General features: G+C 51.6%; 1 protein-coding gene across 2 annotated transcripts; it reads left to right on the plus strand.

The window, feature by feature from the left end:
• The first annotated feature begins 4241 nt into the window (after nt 1–4241).
• On the plus strand, nt 4242–17055 carry TMEM98 (transmembrane protein 98). 2 transcript variants are annotated; one of them, XM_079904628.1, is made up of 7 exons: nt 4242–4736; nt 6787–6967; nt 8094–8225; nt 9287–9320; nt 11292–11407; nt 14051–14110; nt 15391–17055. In XM_079904628.1, exons 2-7 carry the CDS (start codon nt 6837–6839, stop codon nt 15596–15598), a joined length of 681 nt encoding a protein of 226 aa, XP_079760754.1. In that variant the 5' UTR covers nt 4242–4736; nt 6787–6836; the 3' UTR covers nt 15599–17055. The 2 variants fall into 2 exon arrangements, with proteins under 2 accessions (XP_079760754.1, XP_079760755.1); XM_079904629.1 differs by lacking the exon at nt 4242–4736 and adding an exon at nt 5508–5697.
• Nucleotides 17056–18691: the final 1636 nt, after the last annotated feature.

Consider the following 18691-nt stretch of genomic DNA (forward strand, 5'->3'; position numbering starts at 1 on the left):
TTCTGCTCCCCCGCTGCTGCCAGCCCCAGCCCTTCTGAGAGTTTGCTGGCTTTTGCTCCTGCAAGGCAGACTGGCTTCACTGTGGTCTGTCCACGCCCATAGCTCAGAGGAGGCCTGACATGCGTGTACACAAACCCCTCCCTGCTGGCCTCTGTCTCCTTGGAAAGCTGTTCACTAGCCCATAAAAGGGCCGGAACACTTCAAACAAGTATTAACTCTGAATCAAATCAGGGATTAAAACTGCGACTCAAATTCAGATCAACGTTCCTTTCTTTCCAGTGCCTGCTGCCTTATCCTCTCTGAGTGCTTCCCATGGGCTTAACCCTCCTGCCTTAAACCTCCCCCTGGCGGCCACACCCCAGGGGGCTTCCGAGTGCTGGGAATGGGTCTAGAGTTCCTATCCCCACTGTAGAATGACAGTGACAATAGTTAAGCTTTATGTTCATTCCTTCCACAAGTGTTTATTGAGCACCTACTAAATGCCAGGCATTGTTCTAGGAACTGGAGGTCAGCAGAGTAAAGTATAAGACAGTCAAGTCCCTGCTCTCGTGGAACTTACATTCTGAAAGGGGAGAAACAATAAACAAATATTTAGTGCACTGTCCGCTAGCAAAAGCGCCATTCAAAAAACCACATCAGGCCAGGGGAGTGTGGACAATGGGAGATGCTCCTTCAGATGGGGGCATCAGGGAAGACTTCTCGGTAGAGGTGACTCTCGAGCAGCCACCTGACCAAAGGGAGGGAGGGAGCCATGGGAACAACAGCAGCAAGGAGTCCAGGAATATAGGGAATTTTAAAGACCTATTTAACCAGCACGTAGATCGAGAGACGGAAACGAAGCGTGGATCCTGCCCTCCTGATGGCAACCTGTGCCCTGACTTTTGAGCAAAGCCCAGCCAGGATGTAGGGTGAGCTGGGCACGTTTGAGGAATGTCAAAGAGGCCCCATTTTTTGGTATGTCATACTGTGATGAACACTTTTTTAAAAAACTGTGATACAATATACATGACATAAACTTGACCACTTTAACCCTTTTTAAGTATATGGTAGCGGCATTAAGCACACTGTCACTGTTGGGCAACCGTTAGCACTACTCCTCTCCAGCACGTTTCATCTTCCCAAATGGAAACTCTGTACCCATTAAACAACAACTTCCCATTCCTTTCTCCCTCCAGCCCCTGGTAGCCACCATTCGACTTTCTCTGTGATGAGCATTTTAAATGCATCATCTCATTTAATCCTCAAAACAACTGGAGGCCGTAGGTTTTGCTGTCACGCCCATTCTCCAGATGGGGACACTTGGAGGAAACTGTCCAAGATCACACAGCTTCCAAGCAGAGGAGGCAGACCTCAGACCGCAGTTTCCCTGGCTCAGCTCCCGCTCTTAACCGCCTACCTGGTGAGGGTGAAGGATGCCGTTCTGCTGTCCCTCTGATGGCCTGGAGATGGGTTGGGAGGGTTTAGTGAGGATTACAGGCCACGTGAGATGCTTTTCTTGCTGGGGCAGGAGGGGGTTTTGGTCCTGCCTGTCTGGAAGGAAGGGGCTGCTGCCAAGAGCTACGGGTTGGGGGCTGGGGGGAAGGTAGGTGATCGACATCTGTCTACCTCACTCCTTTCCCACCTGGGTCTTCGGAGCTGCCTTTCAGGGGATGCTCAGCTGCCCTGAGTGGATGAGCACGAGCGTCTTAGGTGCCTGGCATCCAGCCTGCCAAGGAGCACTGTCCCCATCTGTTATTACTAGGACATAACACAGCATTAGGTGCTGCAAAAGGAATCACCCAGGAAGATCAAATGACACAGATACAACTCTGCAGCTGGCATCAGAAGGAAAAGACAAAACAAAGTGAAAGGGTATCACAATGGGACAGGCTCGCTTCCAGGACCAGAAGTGTATTTTTGAGGATGGGGTGCACACAGAGTTGGGATAGAGCGGCTCTAGCTACTGTAGCTGTTGCTGGGGCCACGGCAACCTGCTGTGTTCTGATACCCAGGTCACTGGAAGAGCTGGTAGTTTCCTGGTTTGAGTGGTCTGGGCTTTGATGCCAGGGAGTCCTGAGTTCCATTCCTGCTCTACCACTTACAAGCTGAAAGAGCTTGGGGAAGTCGCCTTACCCCTCCGAGTCTATTTCCTTCCTTGCAAACATAATCATACCATCTATTCAGGGTTGGTGCGAGGATCAATGAGATAAAGTATGTAGGATGCCTAAACAGTGTCTGGTACATAGTTGGTGCTCAATAAACGTTCACTCCTTGCCTGGGTGGAGCACGAGCTTGCACCCACGGGCCAGGAACCAAGCCTCACCACGGTCAGCCCCACTGCCCACCTGCTGGCTTCTCCTTGCTACCCATTGAGTTCAGTCCTTGATTTGGGAACTCTTGCTACACCATTTGATGTTCAGATTAAGTGGGGAGAGGCCGTATTTAGGAGTATTGGAATTGTGGGGAGCAGCCTGGCAACCCTCCCTCTTATCTTTTGTTGGGGGGACTCCCTTGCATGCAGAGATATTGGAAGGCAGGATACTGCCTGTGCCTCGCCTCCTACGGCGCAAGCCGAGGTCCTACCCAGGACTTTGAATCCGGAATGAGGGTAAAGCTGAAGGGCGGGTCACAATCGTTTCAGGGCAGTGGCACCCAGCCCTTGGAGCCCCTGTGGTGCCTGCCCATGTCCTAATCCAGGTCTTCAGTCTCCTGCTGATTCTGTGAACACCCCAGGTGCTTTCAACAAGATCCCTTTCCACGTGGGAAGAGCAACCAATTTCTATTGCTTGCAAGTAAGAACACTGAGTACTCACAAGTTCTTTTCAGGTCAATCTGGGGGGACTTCAAGGGGCATTGGGATGGCAGGAGTTACTAGAATGATGGGACACAGCTGACTAGGAAAGGCACTGGCTCAACCTTAGTGCCACCCTGTCCTCCCTACAGCTGGGTAGTGGGTGGTTAATTGGGGCATTTGCACTGTCAGCTCCAGGCAGCAGCTGAGATTTTTCTTCCGTTTGGTTGTTTTTGTTTGTGTTGGTAAGTCTTTTCCACTTACAACCCCCCGCCAAGGTTAAGGCTTTTTTTAATATCTCTCCCACAGAGTCACAGGTGTCTAAACCACCCAAGACAAAAATAGCACTCCATTCTTCTCACAGTATCCCCAAGACATGGAGACCTACTGTCCCCAGTCACCCATTCTGATGTTTGCTGCCTTGCCGTCAGCCCATTTTCCTTACACGGATTGTAACTTCTCCATGAAAGCCCTTTGGGGGGTAATAAAATCATTGCTCAACCTTCTCGTCCCTGAGTGCCAATGGTGGGTAACCTCAGCTCCCACAGGGCCAGGCCCTTAAACGAACGCGAAGTGTGAGGGTATGAGCATACAGTGTATGTTGCACCCAGCAGGAAAGGGGGTAGGCCGGAAAAACAGGCCTGGAAATTCAGCCACCCCTCTCTTACTGACGGTTGCACCCAATGGAATATGGGCTGCATTTTGAGAGAGCTTATGCATTTTCCAAAGAAGCTAGAAATCTAGAGGTATAAGTAAAATTCCTGATCTTTTAAAATGTTGGCAACTAATTTGAGTTTTTAAAAACTGTAAGCCAAAACAATACCTCTGTGGGCTGGATGTGGCCTAGGGGCTACAAGATTGCAGAGCCTACATTAAGTGCCTGGGACCTGGTCTGCATCCTTCGGTACTTATGACCAGTACTGACCTGAGACTGGTTACCCAGGCCCCAGGCTTTAGTTGGTCCTGCTCTGGTCCTGTCTCTTCCTCACAGGGCTAGGAGTTCGAGCCAAGGGAGAATGACCATGATCCTTCTAGACCATGCTCCTGGTACTCTGGACACTGGAAATCCCTGCTCAAACGGCCCCCAGCCTGCTTCCAGGGGCTGTGTGGACCCCCATCCTTCCAAGGCAGCTGGCACCGCCGGTCGTGGGCATCTTCAAGCCTGAGGGATGGCTCATTGCAGGGTGGAGGCTGTGTCCCTATGAATGCACTGTGAGTCCCCCTTTGGTATGGGATGGAGTAGGGTTTGAACGGAAGGGGCAGGGCTGCCAACCAGGGTCCTGCATTCGTACTCTTGTCCCTGGCCAGGCAGTTGGTAGGGGTGGGCCTGCTTGTCACTGCCCAGCGTGGCTCACTGATTACCATTGACCCTGGGCCCAGCATTGCGTGCATCGTGGCATTTAACTAACTCAGGGTGCTTACAAGCCGTAGTCCCTTTCACAGAGGAAGAAACCAAGGTGCCGAGGAGTGAAATAAGTTGCCCACAAGCTAGTGAGTGGCAGAGCCAGGATTTGAACCAGACAGCAGGTAGCACAGCAGACTCGCTCCCGGTCCAGCCACCCTGTGGAGACGCCTGGCGCTCCCCACCCCCACTGGACGGCCAGACCCTCCGCGTCCCCCTCCCCCTCCTCCCCTCACGGCCCGGCCTCCGCGGGGGCGCGGGAACCGCCTGTCGGGTCGCTGAGCCACAGCCTCACAGCTGCCCGGGCCTTCCGCGGCCCCAACCCCCGGCCGGCCCGGGGGCCTGGCGGTGACGGCGGCGCCTGGTAGCGGGGAATTTGGATGCTCGGCCGGCGGCTCCCCCCGCCCGCACCACCTCCGGGGGTTTGGCCGCCGGGACTTATCTCGTTGCCTTCCCGGCATGCCCCGCTCGCAGACGGCCGCCAGTCCCGCGCCCGGACTTTGCCATCGCGGGGGGCCCGGCCGCGGGAGCGCCCCCGCCTGCGTCCCGGAGCCGCAGCCTCAGGTGGGTGAGCCCGGCGCGCCGCGGAGCTGGGGACCGGGGCTCCCCGCGGGCCGCCCCCCGCCAGCCCCTTTGGAGCCGGGTGCGCGGGGCGGGCGGGGGTGCGGGAGAGGAGGGGGAGGGGAGCCCGGCGCCCGCGAGGGGGAAAGGCGGAGCTGCGCGCCCCGGAGCCATCGAGCCCCGCGTGGCGCGAGCCGGGGCGCGTGGGGGTCCCTCCCTAGGTCCTGGGTATGGCGTGGGTGTTCTGGGTGGCCGCGCAGGGGAAAGGAGGGGGGTCTTGAGTCTGTTTTATCTTTGCGGATTTAGAACCCGCTAGAGGGAAACAGAAAAACTCATCCTGAAACTCACAGAGGAGAATACACAAAGAAAAAAGAAAACACACGAAGAAACACTCGTACAGACCGATCACGGAGGGAGACAGCAACAACTCACAGAAAAGCTCCTACACACTCAGGGAAACACACCCGAAACGCACAGGAAGACAGGAAACAAAGCGGGTGGTCTTGGAGACCTGGGGCAGGGGGAGGGGGAGGGGAAGGGAAACACCGAGGAAGCAAGAGAGGAGGGGAGGGGGAAAAGAGAAGGAGGGGTGGAGAGGAAAGCTGAGACAGGGAAAAATGAAGAGAGTGAGAAGTGAGAGGAGGAGGAAAGACAAAGGGCTAAAGGAGGTAGCCCTTTAGGAGGGATAGTATAGAGAAACACATCTAGAGAAATGACGCAGGATCCCTCGGCCCCCCCCCCCCCCCCTGCAAACACAGAGATGCAGAGATGAAAAAGGTAGATCCCAGCCTTCTCACCGTGGGCAAGTGAACATCACGTGGGAGAGCAGCTCTGTGAGTCTTCTGAGAAGGCTTCCTTGGCACTTTGTGCCAGTGAAGTCCCCCTGGAAAACTCCTACTCATCCTTCAAAACCCAGCTCAAGCATCACCTGCCCTGGGAGGAAAGCTTTCCTAGACAGTGGCATGTAAGCACTGGCACTCTGTTTTCTGTGTACTTCTGCATGTGACACAGGCACACGGAGTTGAAATGGTTTGTCTGCCTGTCTGCCTCTCCCCCCAGCTCCACAGGTTTTGGGGCCCATGTCTTACTTATCTCCAATCTCCAGAATCCAGTCCAGTGCTTGGTGCATAGTAAATGAACAATAAATACTTATTGAATGATGATCAGGAGCATTTGGACCCTCCAAGACATAGAACATAGCATTAAATCCAAACAGAGAAGATGTACTGTCCTGGAGTCAGAATTCTAGGTCAAAGCACCCTTTTTTGCAGGTGGAAAAATAAAAGCCCAGAGAGGGGAGAAGACTTGCTCAAAAGGACACAAGTAGGAGACCTGCAATGAAATAACATTGTGAATACATGCTTCCCTGAGATGCCATTGTTCCTCTAGCTTATGAGTTTAAGATAGGTGTGGAAGAAAGACCTAAATGAAAGCAGGCAGTGAATAGGCAACAAACACTTTAATACCAGTTGTAAGTTTCCAACGCTGAAACTCACAATCGAAACTTTCCCCAGAATTTTTAGAATTCTCTTTCCTCCTTAGAAAGGACAAGGGAGCTGAACGTCCATCTCAGTTTGAGTGGATGGCTTTCTGCTTCCTGACTACGTAAACTTGGACAAATTACATAACCTCTCTGGACTTCAGTTTTCTCAACTGTAAAATGGGGATACTGATACCCACCTCATAGGATCGTTAGAAGAGTGAACACATACCAAGTGCCTGGTACAGAGTAGACCCTCAGGAACTACAGTCCCACCCTTCTTAGGTGGGTGTTCTTACATGCGTCTGGGGCAGATGTGAAAACAACAGTGCTAGTGGCAATGTTTCCTTTTGTTCCAGGTTGAAAAGGCCATCCCCGTTTAATTGGGGAGCAAATGCTTTTAGTAAAGGAAAAGATGAAATCTGGGGCATGGGTCTTGATTCTGTTCAGGCCCTCAGGTCTCTCCAGGTGACTTCGGGGAACCTAGCTGCCCTCCCCGACTGGGAGGACCCCACCACCACACTACTTAGCGTTGCTTCTTTACCAGGCTGCTCCGCCCTTGTGTCTTTCCAGCTTCAGCCCGTGGGGGGGATTGACCGGGACTGAGGGAGCCACCTGGAAGCATGGAGACCGTGGTGATTGTTGCCATAGGTGTGCTGGCCACCATCTTTCTGGCCTCATTTGCAGCCTTGGTGGTGGTTTGCAGGCAGCGCTACTGCCGGCCTCGAGATCTCCTGCAGCGCTATGATTCCAAGTGAGTGGCCCAGGGAGGGGAAGGAGGAGAGAGGGGCTGTGCCCTGGGGCCCCGACAAAAGAAAAAGAAGTTTGGTGCTGGGCAACTGTCGTTCAGCTTTTTACCTCTAAGATGGTACCCAAAGGCTGTCCTTCCCTATAGAGACCTCAGAGCTTAATAATGGTCGTCAAGCTCCCCCACCATCCGGAGCCACCTCGGACTCTGTCTCTGAACATGTTCACCTAGCACAAATCTCTCCCAAACTGGCCACCTCACTTAGCATTTGGACAGGCCAAATCCCTTTCCAGCCAAACTCATAGGAACAGAAATCCAATGCCCACATTCCAGCCACACATCTAAGCAACAGACACTTGGGGCTGCGAAACCCCAGCATAGGATCGCCTCTCTCTCTGCTCGGATTTCTTCACGTGAAACATACTTTTAAGCAAGATGCCGTTTTCAGTTTAGGGATATTTTAACTGATAGATCCCGAGGGACCCTGGCCACTAAACCCTTAGTTTCTCTTACCCCTCTATCTGAATCCTATCAGCATCTCTGTTGAGTGGTTAATAATTAGTCAGTGCCCATTTGTATGACCCAGGAAAGCTCTGCTGTGGCGTCTCACGTTTTCAAGAACCCTGTTGTAAAGTAGGAGGTATTTTTCCTTCGCCTGCTTCTCTAGTATAACTAGGAGGGGATGGGGCCGTGCCGGTGGGCCAAGGTCGCTCCCAGGAGTTGATTCTGCAGAACAGGTCAGTTTGAGTAACAGGAACTTTAGCTTCTCCATTAAAGGTAGGTGTGAAGGGCGAATAAGTTACAAACGGATATGCTTTTGTCCCCCAGGAGCAGCCCTGTCTAGTACATCTCTGTCATTCTTGTGGTCGTAGCCCTGCCTTTCTGTTAGTGGAGCCTCTTGTTCTGTCTCACTTTTCTTGTGTTTTCGTGCCCCTACTTCCTTGACTCACTGTCTAGCCATGTGCCCTGCCCACAGTGCAGTCCCAGTAGCCTCAGGTTTGGCTCCAGGGCAAGCCCCTGCTTTAACTTACTCCCTCCCTTTATCCTTTCGGGCGGATATGTGGGCCTCGATGAGGAGAGAGTCAGCAGCGGTCGTCTATCTTGAAACCACTTAGCTGGGCTTTCCTTCCAGGCCCATTGTGGACCTCATCGGCGCCATGGAGACCCAGTCTGAGCCCTCAGAGCTAGAACTGGACGATGTCGTCATCACCAACCCCCACATCGAGGCCATTCTGGAGAACGAAGACTGGATTGAAGATGCCTCGTAAGGCCTTGGGGACCATTTGCTTTCCTGCAGCCGCCTGGGGATGACGACCCAGGCTCCTGGGTGCCCTCGCGTGGCCTCCTTTTCCAGAGCCCTCGACTGAGCGCCCAGGAGCGCTGTCACTGCACCGAGGAGCACTGTGTCATGTGCCGCTCTTTCCCCTGCCTTCACTGTGGAGGGAACTTAGAATATGACACCACGGTGTTTGTCCTTGCTCTCCCCATTTCGTAGACCTGAACACTGAGGCCCACAGATGTGAGGCAGAGTTATTCTAAAGTCACCCTGATGTGCTTGGGTTATCCTTGGGGCGCCTGTGAATTTGACCCTCAGGCTCCAGGGATGCTGCCTTTGTCTCCGGTGTCTCCCTCGGAGATCCCTCCACCCACCAGGAGGTGCTGTAGCTTGAGAAGAGTGTGCCGCTCCCTTTCCTGCCACTCAGCCGTTCATTCACTGGGCAGATGTTTACAGGTGTGATGTGCGGGCTCTGGGCCAGGCACTGCAGCTGTGGAACTGCGGTGGAGGCAGAATTCTACTAAAATACAGTATTTCAGAAATGATGGAGGGGGGGGTCTCTGTGCGCGGTGCAGCGGACACGCGGAGGAGGCGGCATCTAGAGCTGCCTGGCCGGAGGTGGGGCTGGATTTCGTGAAGGCTTTCCCGGAGTGGGTGCCTTTTGTCCTGGGTCCTTTTCTGGCCGCACCATGCGGCGTGCAGAACTTCCCCCACCAGGGATTGAACTCGTGCCCCCTGCAGTGGAAGTGCGGAGTCTTAACCACCGGACCGCCCAGGCTGAGGATACCGGGAAGGCTTCCCTGGGTGGAGGAAACAGTCTCAGAAGCTCAGAGCTCTAAAACAGCATGGTTGGGTGCGGGAGAGGAAAGGGAAAGATGGGACAGAAGGTGCCTCCCGGTTTAGCTCCTGGGCTTGTTCGTTTAATCGCTGGGGCACCCCTGTTCTCAGGTGGTGTCCAGCTGTGCCCACTGGTCAGAACTGGATGAAGCATGGAGGTGGTGGCTGGAGGGAGGTGGGCCTGTACTGACAAATGCTTCTTGTCTCCCCAGGGGTCTCATGTCCCACTGCATTGCCATCTTGAAGGTAATACTCTGCGGTTTCCCCAGGAGGATAAGGGGTGCTCACCAAAGCATCTGTGTCCACAGACTGTCCGAGGGGAAGGAACTTTGGGAAGAGCGCTGACCTGTGCAGGAGGCCCTTTTGTAACATGCCTGACAGTTGGAGTTTCTACTGTTCACTTCTGCTGCCCCTGGATGGTCTGTTCTGCTTTAGAATTCTCAAGGCCCTTTCCACCTGGTCCTCATACAGGCAGTCACTGACCACATTTTCACTGACCGTGGAGAAAGCTGTGTGCAGAATAGAGACTGTGTTTAGGGGAAGGCGGGGCTTCTCAGCTTCTCCGGGGCACTTTCTTTCATGAACAGAGAGCTCAGCCCTCCACAGCAAGTTGAGTTCTGTACTGGGGCTTCTGCAGTTACTAGAAAGTTCACCAGCCCTCTTTGACTGTGACAGTAGTCAGCCAAATGGGACAATCAGTGTTAAAAAAAAGCCAAACCGTGAGTACTTCAACTTGAAGGCAGACTTTTTCTTCTAATGCCTGCAGCCTCCAGGACAGGGTGGAGAGTTGCATCCAATTTGCATTTGGGGAAATTTTTATAGTTTGGGGTGATTTTTATAGTTTTGGCATTTGGTTTTCAATTCTTGCCTGATGCTCTCCTACTTAATAGGATAATAATAATATTGAAATGTTTGGCCAATGGCAAATATCGTTCATTTCAGTAACCTGGCGAACCACACATTTCTCTTTCTGTCTAGCAATTATTCAGGATTTCAAAAAAGACAGCTTTAAGTGTCATTCAGTACAAAATATTAAAAAGTCTTTCATCCCACCTCTCCTTCAGCTGTTCTCTTGGGGGACAAAGAAGAGCCTGGTGGGACATTGTTGTCCCAGAGTCCGAGCTTGTTATTGAATCCCAAGGATCTCTTGGGGGTATAGATGTGGTTACAGATGGAGATACATGGGTCTAATGTCTAGAACAATGACACCATGTTACATCCCCCTTCTCCCAACCAGGGTGTGTCCTGGCTCTGGGTTTTGTCCCCTGCCCTTGCCTATTGGAGGAGGGGGAATGAATGACAGCTGAGGTGTGGGTTAAATCAGCCAGAAGGTGTCTTATTGGATTGGACTCAGTGGTCCATCCTGAGCTCCTTAGATCAAAGGAGAGCCTCTCGTCTTCCTCTTGGGATCCCGAGGCCCTTTTGCTGGGCCACGTGCCCTTGAATCCCTGTGATGGGGCCTCGAGGGAAGGGCCTGGGCTCCCTCCTTGGTGGTTGTTGGGCTTCTTTCTGCCTCTCTTTTCCAGCCCCAAGTATAAGGCAAGTGATGGAACTTCTTTGCCAGGGCCTGAAGCACATCCAGGTTCTGACATCGGGGAGGTGCGAAAGTGGGGAGCAAAACTTTGGGGGCGGCCAGCATGGTTGGTGGACGATGAAAGAGGCCACGTGTCCTAGTCTTGCTGTTTTCCTGCTTTTTTTCCAAGGCCCTTTTATCATCATCTTGACAAACATGGGAAAATGTTACCCTAGAAAAGTGCTGAAATAAGTTCCACTTTTGGAGGATGTGCTTAAAGGGAACAGTTGCCCTTTGTCCGTCCATAGTTCTGAGGGTGCCCATGGCGATCTTTATCGCTTTGGAAGACGAAGCCAGGAGGTGAAGGAATCGAGAGAGAAAATAGGTTTTTGCCCTTAAGTGAGAAGGTGAAATTAGAGCACATGATTTTTCTTAGACAGATTATTTCAGCTCAGACTTCTCTAAGCCGAAACCCTGACCCTGATCTGAGGTTCCCACCCCCCCCTCTCACCCGGCCGTGTCCTGGGGTTTGCCTCTTCCATCCCATTTCCTCTCATCTCTGTGTACTTTTCACTTCAATCTGTCCGTTAGGTTAGGGGGCTCAGCTGTGAGATGGGGGGCGTGTTTGGCTTTGTGGGGTTGGCAGAAGCCCTCGGGGGGAGCTGGGTCCCTCCTGATCACCTCTCTCCTCCCTGCTGTGGTAGATTTGTCACACTCTCACGGAAAAACTTGTTGCCATGACAATGGGCTCGGGGGCCAAGATGAAGACCTCAGCCAGTGTCAGTGACATCATCGTGGTGGCCAAGCGGATCAGCCCCAGGTGAGGTCCCCATACTCCTCGGGGGAGGGGGAGGGGAGGGGCCAGCAGCTGGGATGGGGGAAAGACCAGGCTCTCCTGAGACACTCCAGGGGCAACTTGAGTGGTTTATGTCCTACACATTCCCAGGGCACCCAGGAGGGTTTAGACGCTGGGAAGCTTTCAGGCTAAGGCGGTGTCAAACGGCTCCCCTCCCCTCCAGAGTGCCCCCTCCTGTAGGCTTTTTGGGAAATGCCAGCACATGACTAGTGCTGACTGGCTCCTTCTTCCTCGGTCCCATGCCAGCCAGGGCTGCTTTCCTTCCTTTTGCCACACCTTCTTCCTGGGCTCCGGACCAGCAAGCACATTTCCCACTGGTGCCCACACCCCTGTGTGCAGTGACCTCCTGGCTGGCGTCTGTACTGTAGACCAGCTCCTCGTCTCTGTGCTGTCACCCCCGGCCCCATCCAGGGCCCAGCCAGCAGCCTCCAGGACCGGGTGGGAGGTGAAGAGATCATTCAGATCTCCCAAATTCCAGGCTGTCTGCAGAATACCGTGTGGGAGGCAAGCAGCAGGATTGTAGTCAACAGCTCCACCCCCTCATTTGGGCTCGATCTGGTGAAGAAAATAAAGCCCTTCTCTTAGAGGGAAGGGTGGTACTAAGTTGGTGCTGCCATCTGGTGGCTGGCACGTGGATGTGCCTGAGTTGGGAGTTTTTCCGAGTTGAGGAAGTTCCAGGGGTCCTCGCTTTCCACGTTGCCGTGGCCTCGGGTAGATCACGAGGAACCAGCCCTTGGAGGGAACATGAAAGAGTTGGTACACTTGAACTCTGCCCAGGGAGTTCAGTGAGTTGAGAACGTGGGAGGGAGATAATCCCGAGGAGTTCCTGGCTTTCTCTGGCGCTGCCCCGGGTGGGTGTGGCTACTTGAGTGGCATCAGCCTAGGTCGGCCCTTGGCCTGAAGACCCCGACCCAGGCTCTGGGCAGGCAGGCACCAGACCTTCCTCTGGCCTCCCGTGATTGGTAGAGGCTGCACTGCTCATATCTGCTGGACCTTCATCATGCTTCTTGTTACTTCTGAGAGCCATCCCAGGGGCCAGACGAATTCACGTGACCCCAGGTTACAAGGCAGCATCACCAGGAGGGCTCGGAGGAGCAAAGAGATTGAGATTTCTGAGTCCCAGTGAAGTCCTGGGTGGTCAGGATTAGCAGTGGTGCTAGAGCCAGGGTGTGGCATCGCTCAGAGGGCAGACCTCACCTGGTGCTCACTGGCCCGTCCTACAGAGCACCTGGATTGCTTCCAGAATGATCCCTGCCATAAATCAGTCAGGGCCTTGCTTTCTCCTTTTGCCCTCACACTTTCTCCTTCTGGCGGTTTTTTGTCTCCACTGTTTTTCTTGCTCCATTTATTCCATATAGTGTGTTGACAGCATGTTAGTTTCAAGAAGAGTGGCTTCAGCCGCAGGGCAGAGAAAGGGGCTGGCTAAGATGGGCACTGAGTGACCACACCTCTGTACTTCCGCACCAGCCCCTCAGTCCCAAGACAGGGACTTTCAAGGGCATCTGTTTTCAAGTGCCTTTGGGAATCAAACAATACATCGTTATTTTTTGCTTCTTGACTATCAGGTGGTCCAAGAGCAAGGATTTGGATGAAAACCTTGAACCATGTAAATGAGAATGAGTAGTAGCTCCTTCTAGAATTTGATTAAAAGAAAATTAACCATGAACTGTACCATGTGCTAAAAGAAATCCAATGGAGTAGTTTGAACCCAAATTAAACTTGGAGGTTTTTTTTAGTGTTCTATGTAACTACCTTTAACCATTTAAAAAAAATTAAATGTAAAAGTAATAAACACTTGTAAAAGTTAAAACACTGCAGAAATAGAGTATCTGAAAAGTGAAGGACCCCCTAATTCCACCCCATCCTAATTCCTGGAGGTAATCACCGTTGACTGGTGAGTATTCCTCCAGACTGCCCCTGCCCACTGCATTTCACAGCTTTTGTTTATTCATTTTTATGCAAATGAGGTCAATTAGACTTTACATATTGTTTGGCAATATGCTATTTTAATGTAGTAGTATATCTTTTTTTAAAAAAATAAATTTATTTATTTATTTTTGACTGCATTGGGTCTTCGTTGCTGTGCGCGGGATTTCTCTAGTTGCGGCGAGCCGGGGTTACTCTTGGTTGTGGTGCGAGGGCTTCTCATTGCAGTGGCTTCTCTTGTTGCAGAGCATGGACTCTAGGTGTGCGGGCTTCAGTAGCTGTGGCACGCGGGCTCAGTAGTTGTGGCACATGGGCTTAGTTGCTCTGCGACACGTGGGATCTTCCCGGACCAGGGCTCGAACCCGTGTCCCCTGCATTGGCAGGCGGATTCTTAACCACTGTGCCACCAGGGAAGTCCAAATGTTGTCGTATATCTTGAACATCATTCCAGATGTGCGAACTTGTACTTTTTAGACCATTGGAGCTTAAACAAAACCAGAAGAAATATTCTCTAAACTGAATCTTAAGTCTTTCTGTTTAAGTCCCTGTCTGAGAATGCAGTTAAAGTCCCTAAAGACTGGGTCTGGAATATCAAAAGAGAACCATAGGGATAAGGAAAGAAAGGAAGGAGGAAAGGCCATAGGAAAAGCGAAATACTGAAAACCTTTTGCCTCCCCCCAGAGTGGACGATGTTGTGAAGTCAATGTACCCGCCATTGGACCCGAAGCTCCTGGATGCCCGGTGAGAGGGGTGGAGTGGGCGAGTGTCTTTTCATGCTGGGGGCTCCCGGTGTTATCAGATCTGTGAGGTCGGCTCTTCAGGTTGTGGAGGAGAGAGCTGTGTTGGTGGGTTCCCAAGGCTGCCTGGGCTTTGGGTAATGGTCAGCCAACCAGCGAACAAAGCCTGGCTGGATGCTGGAGGCCAGGGCTCTTCCTGAAACCCCAGAGGAGGAAGAGCCAGTCTTAGATGTTGAATTTTTGTGATTAAATGTCCACACAGGCCAAGTCCTATCTGCACCTTCCCTCCCTCCCACTTCCCCCATAGCTCTGTCTGCTCTTTGGGTGCCGGAAGCAGACATGCCTCAGCCGTGAGTGCCGCCCAGTGGGTCGCTGGTATGGGTGGTAGGCAGGAAATGAGAATGCAAGTGACAGGTCAGCTAAAGCTGTGCTCACCTTCCACAGGACGTACCCAGGAACCCCTGTCTCATGATCCTCCCCTAATACGCAGAGTGTACTTAGGCTTTTGAGATTGTTATGTTCCTCTACCAGTTATAAACCCACTTAAAAAAAAAATGTTCCTTTGTCTCTCAGATTTATATGACTGTTTCACAGGCCCACTGTGTAATAATTTTCAGACAGGCTGTGGGTCACGGCGATTCAGTTGGTCTCTCCGCCCCACTCCTGTTACTGCCCAGCTGTGTTCATGGGCTAGTCGTCTGTAATGCATTCCCAAATGTGCTGTGCACACTCACTCTATAGAAGATATTCTGCACTAAACCTTTCAATACTGAAAAAAAAAAAAAAGCCGCCTCCTCAATTTAGTTTGCGATTAAATGATTTAGGTTGCGGTAAACCAGCCCTGGGCCTCATTGATTCAGAATCATTAAGTGATGCCCAAGGTGGGGTATGAATATCCTGTCTTCAAGGGGGCAGCAGCTGGGGATGTGCTTATCCAATTGACTAGATCCAAATTGTCCCACAAAACCCTCTTCTGGGAGATGTTAATGGATGTGTTGCAGAAAGTGGGCTCCCAGTCTTAAATAAGTTAGTGAGACTCAGAGTATTGCATTCTCCCCTTAGAGATTTATCACGTGCATCATCTGAGAAGGGCTTCAGTTACCTTTGTTTAACCCAGATGTTCCCAACTTTCTTTGAGCATCGAACCCTCTTTAAATTACATGTTCAGCAACCTCCTAAGGAAGGAACTCCAGCTTGGGGAACACCAGTCTAGACTCTATCCCTTTGGGCTTTGGGGCAAAGTCCCTTAGATCCTTCGGAACCTGATCCTGTTGTTTTTTCTAGGACAACTGCCCTGCTCCTGTCTGTCAGTCACCTGGTGCTGGTGACCAGGAACGCCTGCCACCTGACCGGGGGCCTGGATTGGATTGACCAGTCGCTGTCAGCTGCTGAGGAGCACTTGGAAGTCCTTCGAGAAGCAGCCCTGGCTTCAGAGCCAGATAAAGGTCTCCCAGGCCCTGAAGGCTTCCTGCAGGAGCAGTCGGCCATTTAGTGCCTACCAGCCAGCAGCTGGTCACAGGGCCAGCCTGCTGCCATGGCTGGGTGGCTCAGCTGTGCCTTCTGCTTCTTCCTGTAGAGTTAGTTGTACTCCACGGCTGGGGAGTCCAGCTGTGTGTGTGTAGTAAAGCAGTCGATGCCTCTGTTGTAGTTACAAGTGGTGGCTGGTGAGTGGCAGTCTAATCCCACAGTTAGGGGAGATGACAGTCACCATCTGTACAGCAGAGCTTTGAATACTGGAGGACTGTAAGCTTTATTTAGCTCACCTAGTGTTTTCAAGAAAATCCAGCCACCATCTAAGAATCAGGAGGTTTCACATTAAATCAGAATGTCTGGTTTCTCTCGAACAATCAGAAGTTGAGGCAACTCTCATCTGCATTTTCCACAGAGGACAATCAATTGGAACTACGTAGGAGTTGCCTCCCTTGACAATACTTGTACTCTCTCACCTGGCCTGTTTCATTTATTTGTATTATCTGCCCAGTCCCTGAGGCATCTGGGTCCCTCCTTCTCTTTACAGGTTTGGGTTTGAAGGTGAGCAACGTAGAGTTGATCATTCCCTTTTTATCATTATGCCTGCAATTTTACCTAGCTACCACTAGGTGGAGAGTAAACGTATACTTAGCTTTCCCTCAATTGTGTGATTGTGTAGTCAAATTCCGATGCACAGTGTGTGGTGGGACGTATTTGTCTGAGGACTGAGGGTGGAAGGAGAGAGGCTAAGAATCCCAAGGATGCCTTGTGTGTATGACTCAAGATATTCAGAGACCCTCCAGAGTTCAGGCAGAGGTGAAGATAACCACCATGAAGTATTTTTTCCACACTACCAGTGACATCCATGAAAGATGGGTCCCCTTTCTTTTGGTATCTGCTTGTTTGGCAAGTACTGAAAGATGAGGGGCATTTTTGTGACTTGAGACCTTTGGGGGACCCAGAATCACAATTGTATAATCCAGACTGCAGCCAAATTCTGTAATTTCCATCACAAGCATATAGATAGCAACACCTGAAATACTTTTTTTCCTCCCAGGATCTCAGAGCCAACCTCATTCTTGGGAGAGGGCCCTGGCTTGGGGGCTGCCTTGGTTCATATCCTATGCTGTTAAGCATGTTTGGAGCTCCATGTCTGTTCCCATTTCATTTTCTGTGTCCTAATTCAAGTCAGCAAATCCCTCAGCCTGATTCTAGAGAACCAGGAACCCATGTTCCCAAGTCCAAGATTGGGGCCTTGTTTGTCATTGAGATGTGTCATCCATCCAATTTCATTCTCTCCTGAAAAGCAAGATGCTTCTCTCCAGCACAGTGCACACCAATTCCCACTTGGGGAGGTGGAGTGAGGAGAGGGAAGCTGGGGCTCAACTCTCATGGAAAGATAGAGGGATTCCTGAGGACAGGGGAGACACCTTACTGGATTGTCCACTCCCATCAGCCCTGAACACATGCTAGGTAACTTTCCTGTCCTGCTGGTGAGCTGTGAATGGGCAGTGTCCACAGAGTCACTGTGACTTTTCTATCTGTGGCCTCCACCAATAGCTATCCAGAGTCCTCCTGTTTTTGTCTTTTCCCCTCCCTTTCAATACCTGCTTTCATAAGCAGACTGGAAACCACCATGCTAAGGTTTCAGTGGCTGCCATGGTTGTCAGCGTCCCTGCATTTTAACCTGGACCAGAGCCCTAAGCCAGAGAGAGCCCTTAATCTCTCAAATACCATCTACAAGGTGTGGGGTTAGAGGTGGAGAAGTTTCCCAGCACCACCTCGCATCTCTGAACCCTGACAAGTCCTGGCCCACCTACTTCCTCGAGCTCTGAGATGCTGCCCTTCTAGTAGTGAGAAGAGGTGGCTGAAGACCTTAGAAGTATCTGCTAGGCTGCAGGATCTCTGATTCCACGGCTGTGTAGCCTTTCTTTTGTTTCCGGTGCAGGACAAATAAGAAGTCTCTGGATCAGGTTGGTGTTGGTGACTGATGGTTGAGGTGGAAGCACTGTCTTTGGGGTGGGACTCTTCTAGCCCTTTGGGAGTTGGCTGAACTTGCCTCCTCATTTGGGAGGGACTGGTTGGCAAGCACTGGGGGTCCAGCCAGGTATGGTTTCCCAGACGATGGACACATCCTGAGGCCCTAGTTCACTAGTGTCTGTGTATATTGTCATAGATCTTCCATGATTTTCTTCCATGACCCCCACCCCCTCTTACCCTGGCGTAGGAGCATCAGACTCAAATTCTGAATGAAGAAGGAATTAGGGATAGGAATTGAGGGTGAAAAGAGCAAGATCTTTGAAGTCAGACAGAATTAGATTCAAATTTGGGCTCAGTCACTGACTGTGTGAGCTTGGACAAGTTTCTTAACCTCTCTGGTCCTTAGCTCTCTCACCTGTAAAATCAAGGCTACGGCCTCATTGGGTTGGTATGTCAATCGCATGAAGCAGTGTACGTGAAATGTCCAATTGTGTACCTGGTACTGATTAGCCAATGCTAATACTTCTGTCTCCAAAGTGCCCCATGCCCTGATGCAGCTGATCGAGATGGTGTCACCCCAGTTACCATGGCTCTGTCCAAGCTCTGTTCATGAGCTCTGGAACCAAATAGCCCCAATTCTGGAATCACTGGCCCAACCTTGTGCCTGCCCCACCCCAAATATGTTCACAACAGGAAGGCAATCAAAGCTCTTGGCCCCTTATCTGTGTTCCCAGGGTTGACTGCCCAAGTTTGCATTCCTCCAGAGCACAGCCCAGAGTCTCCTCCAGCTTGTGAAATCTCCCAGACAGAACACGTGTTCCTGGCATCCGACTTACCCTGGTGCTTACTCTGACCGCCACATTCCAGGAGTTCCTTCTCTTCAGAGACCCTTTCTGCTCTGTGTGGCCACATGAACCTGATCTTTAGGAAATGACCTACAGTTCAAAGTCCCTGAGTTGCATTATGACCTTGGACACTTTGGGAAAGTGTCACATGAAGAATTTCCATCTGTTTCCTCCTCCCTCTGTCCTCCTCTCCCTCCCTTCTCCTCTTCTCTCTCCCTCCACCGTTCTCTCCCACAAACAAGTACTGTTTACTTAGACGGAAGCATAGTGCTAGGTGCTGGGGACATGGA

The sequence above is a fragment of the Stenella coeruleoalba genome (genome assembly GCF_951394435.1).
Source record: "Stenella coeruleoalba genome assembly, chromosome: 19".
Taxonomy (NCBI): Eukaryota; Metazoa; Chordata; class Mammalia; order Artiodactyla; family Delphinidae; genus Stenella; species Stenella coeruleoalba.